Source organism: Eubalaena glacialis, chromosome 19 (assembly GCF_028564815.1).
Source record: "Eubalaena glacialis isolate mEubGla1 chromosome 19, mEubGla1.1.hap2.+ XY, whole genome shotgun sequence".
Taxonomy (NCBI): domain Eukaryota; kingdom Metazoa; phylum Chordata; class Mammalia; order Artiodactyla; family Balaenidae; genus Eubalaena; species Eubalaena glacialis.
The window spans coordinates 3915860-3931559 of NC_083734.1; the positions used below are offsets into that span (position 1 = coordinate 3915860).

General features: G+C 44.2%; 1 protein-coding gene across 2 annotated transcripts in view; it reads left to right on the top strand.

Moving 5' to 3' along the window:
* Positions 1–15416, top strand: part of FBXW10B (F-box and WD repeat domain containing 10B) — a 34805-nt gene extending 19389 nt beyond the window's left edge. For both annotated transcript variants that reach the window (XM_061175727.1, XM_061175726.1), the window contains 5 exons: positions 918–1066; positions 2055–2197; positions 11305–11570; positions 12302–12451; positions 14577–15416. In XM_061175727.1, coding sequence (XP_061031710.1) covers positions 918–1066; positions 2055–2197; positions 11305–11570; positions 12302–12451; positions 14577–15400 — 1532 coding nt within the window. In that variant the 3' untranslated portion in view covers positions 15401–15416. The remainder of the gene's footprint in view (positions 1–917; positions 1067–2054; positions 2198–11304; positions 11571–12301; positions 12452–14576) is intronic.
* Positions 15417–15700: the final 284 nt, after the last annotated feature.

Sequence of the window (15700 nt, forward strand, 5' to 3'; positions counted from 1 at the left end):
GGCCCGTGGACCCAGACTCCCTGGGTTCCAGTCGCAGCTCAATCTGTGTACCACCTGTGTGATCTTGAGCAGGTTACAGAACCTCTCTGGGCCTCAGTTTCCGCATCTATACAGTGAGGAATAGTAACAGCTCTGCCTCGTGAAGATGAGTTAAGGCCTGTCAGGCGCTTTGAGTGGCACCTGGCTCACAGCTAGCGCAGTGTGGATGCCAGCTGCGGTTACTCGCCTGGTCCTAGGTTACGTGTTCTGTTACCCGAGGAGGAAGGTTCTTCGGGGGCTTTAACGCCCTCACCCCTGAATTCGTGGTGCCTGCTTTCAGCTTCTTCCTTTAAGCTCGGCTCTCCCACCCACCCAGGGACACATGCCCACCCAACACTTACAGTACGGGGTGCGGTGGCTCCGACGCTGTCTGCGTAGCAGCAACAGTAGACCTGCCCTGAGCTGTGTCGCAAAAGTAAAATCCAAAAGTCCGATTCAGAAATATTTTAAAATGTACATGAGGAGAGACAGCTTTCTTTCCTTTGGGGGATAGAAGGTGTGGGTCAGCATCCGGGAGGAATGAGGACATGAACGTCTGCCGTGATTTTCCTGACATCCACTCCACAGGAAGCATTTTTCAGGCTTCTTAGAGTTGAGGAGGCTTATTAGAGATGAACTGTCCGACTCTTGGACCCCGAGGCTAAGTTCCAGGGTCAGAGCCGAGGTCCACGCGCTGCCGGCTCTCCTAAGGGCTGTGTTCGGGGAGCGCTGGGTTGCAGGTACGTGGGCTGTGGGTGAGCCTTTGGAGCTGCCGGGCCAGGTGAAGCCTTCTGGGGTCTGACACGATGGGCTCGGCTGGTCTTAGCTTCTGCGATGGGGTGTGGAGCCCCACTGCCACCCTCTCCGTGCACCTACCCCTCTCTCCCCCTCCCTTTCAGAGTGGGATATAGAGACAGGAAAGTGCCTGAAGACCTTTAAACACAAAGACCCCATCCTGGCCACCAGGATCAATGACACGTACATCGTGAGCAGCTGTGAGAAAGGGCTGGTCAAAGTGTGGCACATCATCACGGCCCAGCTGGTGAAGGTGAGGGGCGGGCACCGGGGGGACGGGGCACTGGGGGTGAAGGGCTGGAGGACACTGGCAGTCCCCCTGCAGGTAGCTCCCCAGACTGCCCTAGAGCAGTTGAGTGACAGTCACCTAAAGAGGGTGGTCCTGAAAAGGGGGAGGGGAAGGCCCCCCAAGAAGGGGCCATTCTGAGCCAGTAGAAGGTCAAGGCCCGCGTGAGCCGCGTTGTCATGGGTGGGTGGTGGCGGCGGAGGCTGCATTCTGACTCCGCGTGGTACATGGGCTCAGGATCTTTTACCAGCAGCACCAGTAAAGTGCCTTCTCCTCTTCCGGAACATTCCAGCCTGATTCTGTTGTGGGGTATAGGAATGAACAAAGCCACAACTGTCTTCCTCCTTCCTCTCATGAGAAGAGAACATTGGCTGTCTAGAAAGTGATTGTTCACACAAAAAAAGCGTTCTCGCTGGATTGGAAGCCCCCTGGCCCTAGTGGGCGGTGGGGAGATGTCATTTGTGCCGGGACACGGGATCACAGTGAGAAGCCCTGGCCCGGCTGGCAGGCTCTTGCCACCAGTGATGTCGTCACCGTGGTCTGCCCAGCAGTTGCAGGCACAGGGAAGCCCAGCTGCCTCTGGGTCCTGGCAAGGAGCTGGGGCCGGAACACCTGAGTCTTGCCCTTCTGGCAGCAGAGGAAGGTAAATCGTGGCCCTCTCTGGCACTCTAGGAAGGGGGGGCCTGCCCCACCACAGACCCGCCGGGAGCAAGGCCTCTCCCTGCTCACCTTCCTCCTCAACTCGGGAGAGAGCTCCGGAGAGCGGGGGGCATGGAGTCCGCTGGCCTCATTAGAGCAAAGGCGCGGTCAGCTCAGATAAGTGCTAAGTGGTGGTGGCCACGGATTGGTGGAGTGTGGCTTTGGGATTCATCTCGAGAAGCCTCCAGCTCTGGCCTTTGAGGAGTCACAGTCTGAGTTGAAGACGGGCTGAAAACAGAGGCATCTTTTCTTGCAGACGCTCAACGGCCATGAGGGAGCTGTGAAGTGTCTGTGCTTCGACCAGTGGCATCTCCTGTCGGGAAGCGCTGACGGCCTGGTGATGGCCTGGAGCATGGTGGGAAAGTACGAGCGGTGCCTCATGGCCTTCAAGCATCCAAAGTAGGTGCCAAGGAAGCCGTGACCCAGGTCCTGCCCGCCTCCGTTTCCTGCCAGAGCCCAGACGTCGCTCTTCGGCAGATCGGTCCCCTCTGCTGACCGTCTGTCGCCTCTGCTCCTCGCCCGTCTCCGCTGCCTCCTCTTCTGCCTGTCGCCCACTACGACCACCCCCTCTCCTGTCCTCCCTTATTTCTCTTAAGAAATAATACTAAATGTGGATTTTGAGAGGTTATTGAAACTTTACACTTACGGCACATGGGATAAATTTGTATCTGTTACCTACCAAACTTAGGAATATTGGCAGAACTGTCCACCAAATAATGCCAGCTCCAGTAAGCTTAAAATCTTGGAATTGCGTGTTCACAAAAGCTTAAAATTATCCAAGTGCCAAAGGTTTAAAAATAACCAAGGGCTTAAAGAAGGAGCTCCCTTAAAGCCTGCGGGCTCGATTCTATTCCAGGACAGCAAATGGATTTCATTGTACACTTCCAATCCCAGTTTAGTGGTGGTGGCTGCTTGGAGCCAATTAAGAAGTACTCTGAGGTCACATCTAAGCTTATTTGAAAGGGTATTATGGTCAGTTAATGGTTCTGCCACAGTCATGGGTTTTACAGGCTGCTGTATGCCACTCCTGTACTGCATGAATAATGCTTCTTCCCCTGAGTGCATTATAAGAAATGCCAGGAAACTAAGTGCTGTCCCAGTCGATTGAAAGAGTAAGTGGGCCTTCCAGGAGGATCTATCACGGGATAGTTATTTAGTGAAATATGGCCCTATATTTCCTTGTACCCTCACAGGAACCTCTTGAACAGGCAGACTGGCTTTGTGGGCGGTGGAGGGGGATATGGGCGTTTATGTGTATGTTCTCTCTCTGGGGTGTATGACTGCATTGTTGACAGGTGGGTGTCAGGAAAGGCCAGTGTTCAGTGATTTATCCAACCCTTGGGTGATTTATCAGTAAGCTTCTCAGCATATCATCTGGATTGTCAAAACTTGACCTCAAGGAGGGACTCAAACTTTGTGATGTCGCCTGAAAATTGTAACTATGCGTTTTTAAAACCTTCCAATCATGATTCAGTAAGATTTAGTTTAGTTATTGGAAAATAATTGTTCCCAGCAGACTCAGCAGTATGTTCAACATTTCATCAATCTACGAGCCTCCCACTCTTCCTCAGCTATGAGACCTTCTTAGACCATTCCCACTTCCATCGAATGACAGCCCAACATACCATTCACATTGGCTCTTGATGCCTTGCACAGTTACAGCAAATCCATAGACAGTTACAGCACACCTGGAGGACATTGTCAATGTTCTCATTTTTAGGGCCCTTTCTCCCACTCATCTGTAGTAGTCCTGTGTATATGTAAGTGCTTAATAAATATTTCCAACTGATTGATAATGAGGACTAATTTGACAGATTGCCTTCCCGGAGGGTTCTAATGATTGCACTGATACCCATCTTTAGAATATGACATGGATGAAAAAACATATATTTGCTCTCTGTCCTTCACGGAAGAAGGACCAGAGAAAGAGGGCTCCTTTCTGTTCTCTTGGTCCAACATTTTTTTATCCAAAATTAAGATTCTGCATACAGTGTAGGAGAGAATGGATATGAGGAATGAAATTAGAGGATGCAAAGTAGGGCTGACAAAAATGATGATCCTTAGAAAAGCTTCTGTACCCTGTAGTGTCTTTTTTTAAAAAAACCTTTATTCTTTAATGTCTTTTCCATAGCTAGTATTGTCCTAATATATTTTTTTACAATTTTAAAATTAAGATATAATTCACATTACATAAAACTTACCATTTTGTAGCATACAATTCAGTGGGTTTTAGTATATTCATAATGTTTTGCAACCATTACCACTATCTAATTACAGAATATTTCCATCAGTCAGTAGTAATGTCCTCTGTTTCATTTCTGATTTTAGTAATTTGAGTTTTATTTCTTATTTCCTTGGTCAGTCTAAGCAAAGATTTGACAATTTCTAGCTAAAGGTTTGTTGATCTTTTCAAAGAACAAACTTTTGGTTTTATTAATTTTCTCTGTTGTTTTTCAATTCTCTTTTCATTGATTTCTGCTCTATATTTTCCTTCCTTCTGCTTGCTTTGGGTTTAGTTTGACCCTTTTTTTTAGTTTCTTAAGGTGAAAGGTTAGGTTATTGATTGGAGAAATGTGAGTATTTACTGCTATAAATTTCCCTCTGAACACTGCTATAGGCTGCATCCCATAAGTTTTGATATGTTGTGTTTTTATTTTAATTTATCTCAAAGTATTTTCTAATTTACTTTCTAAATTCTTCTTTCCCCCAGTGGTTATTTAAGAGCATGTTGTTTAATTTCCATACATATTTATGAATTCCCCAAATTTCCTTCTGTTATTCATTTCTAATTTAATTTCATTGCAGTTGGAGAACATACTTTATATAATTTCCATCTTTCAAAATTTACTGACACATTTTATGGCCTAATGTATGGTCTACCCTGGAGAATGCTTCATGTGCACTGGGATGAAAGTGTATGCTGTTGTTGGTGGAATGCTCAGTATATGTGTGTTAGGTCTACATATAGTTTATAATGTTGTTTATGGCTTGTTTTTTCTTGCTGATTTTCTGTTCTATCCATTTTTTAAAGTGTTGCATTGAAGTCTCCATCTATGATTATTGAGTTTTCTATTTCTCTCTTTAATTCTGTGAGTTTTGCGTCGCATATTTTGGGGCTCTTAGGTGAATATGCATTTATAATTGTTATATCTGCTTGGTAAATTCACCCTTTTATCATTATATAATGTTCTTTTTTGGTCTCCATTAACAATTTTGTCTAAAGGTCTATTTTGTGTGATATTAGTGTAGCTACTCTGGAGCTTCTTTGGTATGGAGTATCTTTTTCCATTCTTTCACCTTTATTTGTGTCTGTGAATCTACAATTGAGTCTCTTGTAGACAGCATATAGTTGGATCACGTTTTTAATCCTTTTTCCAATGTCTGCCTTTTGATTGAAGAGTTAATCCATTTACAATAAGTGTAGAATGGACTTAACTCTACCATTTTACTATTTGTTTTCTATATAGTCTTTTGTATTTTTTTGTTTCTCAAGTCTTCTGTTATGGTCTTTTTGGATATTAAATGGATATTTAGATATTTTCTAGTGTGCCATTTTAATTCCCTTGTCATTTTTTTTTTCCTCTATATTTTTGAATTATTTTCTTAGTGGTTGCCCAGGGGATTACAATTCATGTCTTCATTTATCTAGTTCACATTAATATCAATTTAATTTCAATAGTGTACAAAAACTGCTCCTATACAACTCCTTCTCCCCCCTCTTTTATACTCTTTTTGTAACAAATCTTTATATCCTGTGTGTCCATTATCATAGACTTATAATTATTGTTTTATGCAGTTGTCTTTTAAATGAGATGGAAAAAAAAGAGTTATAAATTAAAAGATACATTTACGCTCTGTTTTGTATTTTCCTAGGTAGTTGTATTGATAGTTACCTTTCCTGATGCTCTTTATTTCTTCATGTGGATTTGAATTACTGTCTAGTGTCCTTTCAGTTCAACCTGAAGGACTCCATGTACCATTTCTTGTTAGGTAGGTCTGCTAGTGATGAAATTTCAGTTTTTGTTTATTTTGGAATTTCTTAATTTCTCCATTTTTGAGAATGGTTTTGATGGATATAGAATACTGTGTTTACAGTTATTTTTTTACCCTTTCAGCACTTTGAGTAGGTCATTCTATTGCCTTCTAGCTTCCATGGTTTCTGATGGGAAGTCAGTTATTAATCTTATTGAGGATCCTTTTTATGTTATGAGCTGCCCTTCTCTTACTGCTTATAGTTTGATTATAATATGTCTAGGTGTGGATCTTTTTGAGTCTATCCTAGTTAGAGTTGAGGTTCTGGAATGTGTAGATTAATGTTTTTCATCATGTTTGGAAAGTTTTTGGCCATTATTCAAATATTCTTTGTGCTCCTTTCTCTCCTCTTTTTCTGGGAATCCTGTTATGCATATGTTGATGTTTGATGATGTCACACAGACTTCGGAGGTTCTGTTCATTTTTCTAACCTTTCTTTCTGTTCTTTAGACTATATAGTCTCAATTGACCTCTCTTCAAATGCTTTCCTTCTTCTGCCTGCTTGAATCTGCTGTTGAGCCCCTCTAGTGAATTTTCATTTCAGTTATTATAGTTTTTCAACTCCAGAATTTCTGTTTGGATTCTTTTATAATTTCTAATTCTTTATTGATATTCTTTATTTGGTGAGACACCATTCTTATACTTTCCTTTAGTTCTGTGGGCATGGTTTTCCTTAGCTCTTTGAACACATTTAAAATAGATGATTTAAAGTCTTTGTCTAGAAAGTGCAACCATTGGGCTTCCTTGAGCACAGTTTTTATCGATTACTTTTTTCCCTGTTTATGGGCCATACCCTCTAGTGTCTTTTTACACTTTACAGTTTTTTTGCTGAAAGCTGTACAGTCTGAATATTTTAATATGACAACTCGGGAAATCAAGTTCTCCCCCATGCCCAGGGTTTCTTTCTTTCTTTTTTTTTTTCTAGTTGTTTGTTGTAGTTTTTATTGTTTGTTTGTTTAGTGAGTCTGTATTCTTTGTCTTGTTTGGCCACTGAAGTCTCTGTTTTATTACCTTGGTGGTGTGCTCATGACTGGAAAGAGATTTATTGGAACACCTGGAAACAAAATACCTCCCATTCTTTGCCAAGGGGCTCTGTGTCCCTGTTGAGGGAAGCCTTCAACACTCAGCCAGACAGTTTACAACTCTGCCTTAGCCCTCATTTCCTGCTTGTGCAGACCATCAAGGTCATTCAAGAGTGAGAGCTTAGGGCTTTTTCAAGTCTCCCCCAAGCATGTGCACAGCCCTGGGCGTGTATGTGGCCAGATAGAGTCCCAGAAATACATCTGAGCTTTTCAAAGCCCTTACAGACATTTCATTCCCCAGTTTTTCCTCCAAAGCTTCTTGGTTAGTGTACTGTTTGCCCCAACAGATATCTATTGCCTTAGGCAACCATGACTAAAATATTTGCCTATGTTTTTAACAAAACGTTCCCCCCACCCCCGCCCTCCCCAGGTAGTAGTTTTAGCACTGGATAAGTTCCTGGTAAGATGAAATAATGACAAGTTTTTTGAGCCAGTCTCCCAGGAAGCCACCAGACAGGTCAGATAATTCATTGTGAATGAGGTCTGTTCTGTTTCCTCCAGTACCAGGAATGTGGGCTGTTATTGATATTTTCATGGCTGCCACTGGGCTGGGGAGTTGGGATTGGACTAGGGTAAGTTAACATGCCACAAAGTCCACTGTTCCTACTGAGACTAAGATCATTTTCTTGTCTAAGTGCTCCCTGGGTTGCTGCAAGCCTTTGGTTATTTTCCAGAGTTCCAAATAGTTGATTCTGACAGTTTTTGCCAGTTTCTTCGTTGCTTTTATGGAAGGACGGAATTTTGGAGTTCCTTCCTCCACCATTTTCACTGACATCACCCTCTGCAGTCTCTTTTGATAAAAGAGGAACAAAGAAGGAGACAAATGACTTATTTCTAGAACAGAGATAAACCTGAAAGGAGACTGGGTTATGCCAGGACCATGAAAACTGCTGTTGTGTCAGGTATGGGCTAAGTTTTTTAAATACCTTGATTGATTTAATTCTGACAGCAATCCTCTGAGGCAGTTCCTCCTTTTCATGGTATAGAAAACTGAAAACTGAGAGGTTAAGTTATTTTCTCAAGGTTATATAGTCAGTAAGAGGTAGGATCAGGTTTTGATCCCAGGTTTTCTGATCCCAAAGCCTGTGCTTTTAATCACCAGGCTATAATGGTATAGGGTGAACCACCAAATGTCACAGGAACCCATGAAAAGTGTAGACTTAGCTCAGCAAGATCCAAAGAGATACACAAAGAGGCAACCCTTCTCTCACGAGGCATCTCTCCTAGTGCTGGATTCCCCCACAGGTGGACCGAGGCGCACCAATATAGTTATTGTATTTCCATCTTAAGAAAAACCTGGAACTTGGTTGGACTTTCTTATACTTATTTTATACCTTAGATTGATCTATCTATCTGTCCATCCATTCATCATGTGAGGTGGGATTCAAACCACATTGGCGTCTTTGCTGTTTTTTGAATATCTCCTCTCTTTCAAGGTCTTTGCTATTTCTGTTTCGCTAGTTGTTGGGGCCTTGAAAAGTCTTAATATGGCTCTGGGATCTGACCAAGGCCAAATGGTGTGGGGTGGATGTCACTCTTTTAACGTACTGTAGCAACAATCATACACTGAAACGTGAGTCAACATTCACTTTTCTAACAAATATTTATTGAGGGCCTGCTACGGGGCTAGGCACTGTGCTGGGTGTGCAAAGATGGATAAGATGTGGACTGTGCCCAAGAGGTTCTGACAATATACCCGAAGTTTGTGTACGGGAGTGTAATGAGAGGAGAATGAAGGTAAGGGATGGTTTTATGGAGAAGGTAGCACATGAGTGAGGCCATGGATGGACTTGGATGGGTAGAGACGGCAGGGATCAATGGACCTGCTTTACATATAAGATCTAACAAATTGGTGACATCAAGGTCCATTTTTCAGTAGCATTAACAGCAAAGGGGTAATTACACTTCTCAGAATTGAATACTCCAACTTACCTGGAGCCCAAGTTGGAGCCAGCTGTTGTAGGGAGAATTCTGTTGGAGGCATCTACCTAAGTCTTCTCCTGATCCCCTCTCTTTTCCTGCTGGTTGTCACAAAAGGGAGCTCAAAAATCTCACCCCTGGGTACAATTTTCCTCAAGGATGTTTCACTGAAAGAATTAAAGCCACTAATTTAAGAACCAAAAGAAACTGCTCAAATACCAGGTTTTTGCTTCTTATAAAGATGATCATTTTCCCTTGCTTTTTTTTTCTTTCTTTATATAACAATGCTACTTTTAGAAAGATTCAAAACGTTAAATACTTCTCAGCATGAGAAGTATTAGCTAGGAATCAAATTGTAAGAGAGAAGCATGGTCATCTATGTATCAGACCAAAAAAAAAAAAAGAATCTGTGACTTAAGCTTTTTTGTTTTGCCACCTTGTGGCACTGTGACCAAATTGCAGGAAAAATAACACAGAATAGGGGGAGAGATTCCATCTGTGTCTTGAGGGTTAATGGTTTTTATCCAGAATCATAAAATGATGGCAAACATAGTTTCAAGGACAGTCACGACCCCTGCCTCCCAACAGTACCCGAAATGCCCCGACTCCAGACACACCCACACAGTTTGCCAGAAGGTGGGTACTGCCCATTGCTCTGTTCCCTTCCAGGGAGGTTCTCCACGTGGCCCTTCTCTTCCTCCGGGTCATCAGTGCCTGTGCAGATGGCAAGATCCGCATTTACAATTTCCTAAATGGGAACTGTCTGAAGGTGATGAAAGCCAATGGCAGAGGTTATCCTGTGCTGTCCTTCTTTATTCAGGGCAACAGGTGGGTGGTAGGTGTGGAGGTCAGAGCCCTGAGCATTTCTGTTTGGATGATGTTTTTTCCTCCTCTGGGACACTGGCCCCGGATTTGCCGGCAGCAGGAGAGAGTGGGCCGTGCTCGCCTCCAGTCTTGGCTGCAGTAATAGGCTCATGGGGGACTCACGGGACTTCACACAGAACTTAGCAATCAGGGACCACATTACTCTTCATTCGTTCTGGGTCTGATCCAATTGCGCGATGGGCTCAATACAGCTCTGCCGTGGGGACCGAGGTTCTGTCAGCCTGCAGCCCCTGATTCCACGTCTAGCCTGAGAGCTCCCCAGCTCTCTGTGTCTTGCTTCTGATGCAGAGAGACTTGCAGGAGGGTGGGGATGGCATTGGCAGGCGGCCCAGTGTCCAGTGGGGCAGAACTGAACAGTTTACAGAAAGCGGAACCATGACGACACTAATTGTATATAATACTGTGTTGTTAGACGCTAGGTTCAGGGTGATATCATGTGAAAATACCCACCTAGACTTAACTTTTAAATTCTACCACAGCCTCACTCAAGACATCACTTAATCTCTTCGAACCACAAGAATCTGCCATCCTCCTTGCTTCAAGTGGGGAGGTGCTAGTATACTAAGGCTCAATAAATTAATGGTTTTCAGTTACGAAGTCAGAGGCTATAAAAAAAGGTCACCTTTGACCTTTTCTTAATCATGACATCCGAAGAGAGATGTCAGCTTGAGCAAAAATATGTCTGAAAGAGATTTCTAATTGGAATGATTCCCCAAGTTCCATTCCAGCGCTTCCAACCGTAACGAGTCACTTTTATGGAGAGTTTACGCTGACAGTGACAGTCTTAAAATTGCAGCCTTTTGGCGCAGAAAGGAGCCCACACATAGCATTTCCATTTCTTGTTTATGGTTATGGGAGACCTAGGAGCAGAGGTGGGGGAGGGAAAGCAATGCCCTGGAAACGCTGTGAACCCCAGGAACAGTGGGTGGGTAGGAGGCGATGTTGGGGACCCCGGGTTTAGAACTCTTTTTTTCTCTAGTGGCATGAGAGTGGGGATTAGGGAAGACAGAAATCCTCCTGCTTTACAAAGTACAAATGTTCTGTCTGAACGTAGAGCGTGCACAGACACCCGGAGTGATGGCGTGAAGGGGGTGAGGCTGGAGGGTCAGCGAGGGCTTGAAGGCCTCCCCCATTAGAGTTTTCCTCATCCCATCACGGCAGTAGAGCCGTGGCATTTGGATGCTGTGCTTAGGAAAAAAGGAGTGAACTTGAAGACATCTGTGTGCAGAGTAGCTAAGCCTTCTGACTCGGGCACCCCAGGTTCTTGGCACTCACTCCAGGAACGGAAATTCATTTAAAAATATTGTAATCCGAGAAGCGAAGTAATCAGGACACGTGTGCCTTGCTCACATCTAATTTCTAAAGAAAACGGCTACAGAGCTAACGACCCCTGCTGCACGGCCTGCCACCTTTCTCCGCCGTAGACCCTGCAACAACCTACACCACCCTGTCTGTGCGGTCATTTCCCGGGCACTGATCCCTTGGCCTCAGGAGCAGATGGGACAGTAGTCCAAATGCATATTTGGAAGCCGGGCAGTGGCGGCCTCCACGCTCCTTTTGTGGGCAACCCTGTTGCTTTGGTTGCAGGATGGTGATCAACACGGAGAGCAACGTCCTCATGTTCCAGTTTGAGAATATCAAGTGGCAGTACTCCCTGGAACGGGCCAAGCAAAAGAAGAAGGGCAAAGAGGAGGACAGCGAAGAAAACGGCCCCGCAGAAGTTCTCTCCAAGTCGAGCACTCAGATTTACAGCCCTCAGGAATCCACATCTAGCAAACAGACAGCCCAGGAGTCCCTGTTCAGCAAATCTCACAGGTCCCGAGTTCTCCTGAGGGCATCCAGGTTACCTACAGGTAACAACTGAATCCCAGGCAGCCCCAGTGGTACCCCGTGGAGCAGGTGAGGGACTTCCAGGACCAGTTTCTCTGTGGAATATTTTGGTCAATGGTTTCTTGATGATATAAATCCCAACCTTTATGTCATTCTCTTTGATGTGACAATTTGTTAGCCAGCTCAAGGGAATCTCCTGATTTTCAAGGCCTAAGTTTTCAAACTTGTTAGAATCTTTCTGCAGTAGATGACACTAGCCCTTCATACTTGCCATTAAAACAAAAAACAGACAACCAACGTCCTCCCCCTTGCCCCTGATCCAAGCATATAGTACATGATTGTTTCCTTAGGACACAGACAAGATATATTGTACTGCAGAAAAATGTCCTCTGAGGAGTGTATTCTCTGTAGACCTCTGACTGATAACATGCGTACCTGGAAAATACTAGATCAATACATCACCTCCAAGCGTATTACACCACAAACGGTCAGTTAGGACAGAGGACCGAGAATTTCAGATAATGCTTAAAGCTTGATAATCAGTAGGAAACGGGGGTAGGAGGGGGGCGTCAGGAGGTGATCTAGATGGACCTTCGGCTCCAGGTGATTGCCTTGTTTCATGGGACAACAGGAAGCAACAAACAGTAAAGTGATAATTTGGGTGAAAATCAGTTGAATTATCAGCTGCGCCCCCAGTATTCATACCTAATTGAATCATATAATTACTACAGTTTCCTCCTCAATCTTAATTTAGGAGTGTTAACGGAGGCACCTCTAAGGCAAGGAAAGCCAAAGTCACCCCGAAGAGATGGCAGGAAGAGACCGAGTTCTAGGGAAGCAAATGGCACGGGCACCGAGCAAGAGAATTTGGAAGCAAAACCCCTCGCCGGAGATAAGAAGAACGGTGATCCTTTATTCTGAATTCGTGTGGCAAGATTCAATCTCTCTCTCTCTCTCTTTGTTCAGTCTAATTTTTCAGCAGGTTGATCAATCAGTTTGCTTGGATTCTGGATGGATAAAATGCCCAGCTTCTCCTAAGAGCGGTGGGTTTTCCCTAATCGTCCCCGTACTGGCTTGAGGCCACGCAGAGCGAGCGCCTTTCTCAGAGCTGAGCTTCTGGTTTTGGGCTCACAGTCAGCCTCGTCACTTCTTGGACTGTTGTGTCCTCAATCTGAGTAATGGGCACAGCGGAAGGGAGAAGAGGCAGTGGGGCTGATTGCAGAGGCATTTTAGGGGGAGGAGCTGGATTGGGGGGTGCTCTACATGTGAGATAAGGGGGTCAGGGAGATAGGCGGGGAGGGGCTTTGGAGAAGAGTTACCATGAATCGGGTGTCCCTTTGTTGTTTTTGAGAGACTCTGGTAAAGATTTAAAATGCCTTTCAAATATTTTTGGCTAATATAATAGTGTTTCTTTGAATCAAACTCCCTGCAGAGACTAGCTTCAAGGTGAGGGTAAAACAATTGAGTTCTGTGAGGTCTGTAATAACAATGGGCATCCTTGCATGTACCTGTGTCTGTGTACCTGTATAGGTATACCTGCGGGGTAAAGTCCTAGGCGTGGCATCGCTGAGCCACAAGGATGATTGCATTTTAAAAGCTAGAAGGAGATTGCCATAGTTGTCTTTAAAAACTGCTGTGTCAATTTTCACTCCCACCAGCAATGCATGAGAGCTCCCACTGCTTCCAAGCCAACACTGGGTGTTCACCATCATTTTGCTCATATGATAAGTAAAGATGATATTTGCATTTCTTTAAGGTTGATCACTCACAAACTAAATGTCCCTCAGTGGGCAGTAACTAAGTAGGTGATGACAAAGCCATACTATGACAAAGGCATATGATACAACAGCTAAAAATGGATGAGGAGCCCCATTTTTGACTTGGAAAGAGATCCATAATATATTATTATATGAAAAAAAGACAAGTTAATGAATAATGAGCCCATCACAATTCCTTTTAATAGAAGGAGAAAAACTGTGTTTTGTCTCTCTCACACACACACAGACATACACCCACAGACACACACACACACACACACACACATACAGAGTGGTGTATTCTGGAATTGGACGAAGCGCGGGGAAGACTTTGACACCTTAATTTCATTTAGATAAGACCTATTTGGTCAAGGAGAATTATACACTGTTATAAAATTGTAAAATCAATACCCTGTTGCATTTTCTTTGCTAGTTTTATTGATATAGTTTGAGGTGCAGATTTTACTTGCTAGGTCAGACTAGACAAATGCCTTCTCCTTTTCATGGTTCAGTTGTTCCTTTTGTAAAAGGAGGATAATGTTTTCAGTGTGTCTGTGAGGTATTGCAGGAATTCAAAAGCCCAAATGAGAGACATAGTAAATTTGCTCACCTATGGAGACATCGTTGCTAACTCAAGGGTCTTGGGCATCTTGGAGGCCTTGACCCTAAAGTAGCATGCCAGAATGAATCTCTTGTCCTTGTCAGTGACTTTTGGACCCACAAAATGTTCAAAACATTTTGGGAACTCCTGTTCAGGAACTGCCCTTTGGCCATTTGATAATTTCAATTTTGCAGGGGTGACATGTTTTTTGAAGGCAGTTTTGATTTTGAGAAACATCCAAAGATCATTTGGAGTCAAATTTGATTAATAAAGTGGAGATCAAGCTTTGCAATACAGGTTTTATTTAAAAATATAGGTATGTTACTGAAAATTTGTAAGGCCTATAAATGGGGTGTGAAGGTCATTCCCACAGGGAAGTTTCACGAATGTGTGGAGCATAGGCATTACATATGTTCCTTCCAAAATATGCATATCTAGAGGTTAATACACACTTGTACACAAGTACTAGCATATTTGTTAAAAACTTGTGTTACATATGTTGTAATTTCTCGTTTCATAGAGGATTTTTGCTCACATGATGGCAGCATGTCCATTGGGTAACAAAGACCTTAGTCTGAATAGCAGTTGGAATGGATTTAACTTTCATGCATAAGTTCTTAATGGTTTTCATGGAACACTGGTTTGTTTTTCTTTTCTTTTTTTTAAAAAAGGAGATGATGTGGAGAAAATACCAAAACAAGGACAACTGGGAACTTTGGGAGACTTGATCAATTGCTCACAGAAGAAGTCCTGGTGCACCCCTATGTCACCTGACCAGTTCCTTCTGACTGTGAATGCCCTGCAGAAAGTCCATAATTCTGGGGAGTTTGCCTATCCCCGGAGGCCCCAAACCCAGGTCATCGATGCCTGGGGACCTTCCATTTCATACCCAAGGAAGGTCCTGAGTTTGAAGGGACAGTCGGTCCAACTTGCAGTAGATCGGTTGAGATTGAGCAACCCTCCCATAGACGTGAAACAAACCAGTATTCCCCTTGAAATCCAGAAGCTTCAGCCTAACCTGAAGAACTCCGTGCACAGCCCCAGAGTCCAGTCTACCATCCCCCAGCCGGTGCTTATCTGCCCCAGGTTCTCTGGCAGCTTAAAGGGTGAAGACCCGGCAACCAGTTCAACTGATGGGGCAGTGCGCAGCTTCAGCCCCTTAACCAGCACACAGGTCATCAAACCAAACCACATGCTGGCTCCGCCGATGGGCACGACGGCCCAGGCTGCCAAGAAAGATCGGCCCCGCTTCTACACGGCCCTCGACCCCTTCAGAGTGAACACGGAGTTCATGCTGCTGACTGTGAAGGAGGAGAAAGAGTACGAGGAGGCCAAGAGGAAGGAGTTTCAGGCCATAAAGCCGGCTGGAGTGGTTGATCCAGAAAAAGCCAGCAGAGCTGCATGGATCAGGAAGATCAAAGGCCTGCCCGTAGATAATTTCACGAAGCAAGGAAAAACAGCAGCCCCTGAACTTGGACAAAACGTATTTATCTGAACCAGCCTTGGGAAATCACAGCGTCTTAAATAAACAAAAAACCAAGTGGATGTTGGTGTTTGGCCTCTTTTTGTTTGTTTGTTTGTTTTCAACTGTTCCCTGGCAATTAACATGGGGACTCTTTAATTATTTTCCTATAAGCCAAAGAACTGATATTTATCAAAGTAAGAAAACAGAGAGAGGCTGGGGGTGATTGGCATCTGTAGTCCCACTGAAAACCATTCAGTGAGAGGCACGGAAGCCCTGTTTCATTGATGGGAGATGTTGGAAGTTTAATACCACTCATGGCTACCGATTTAG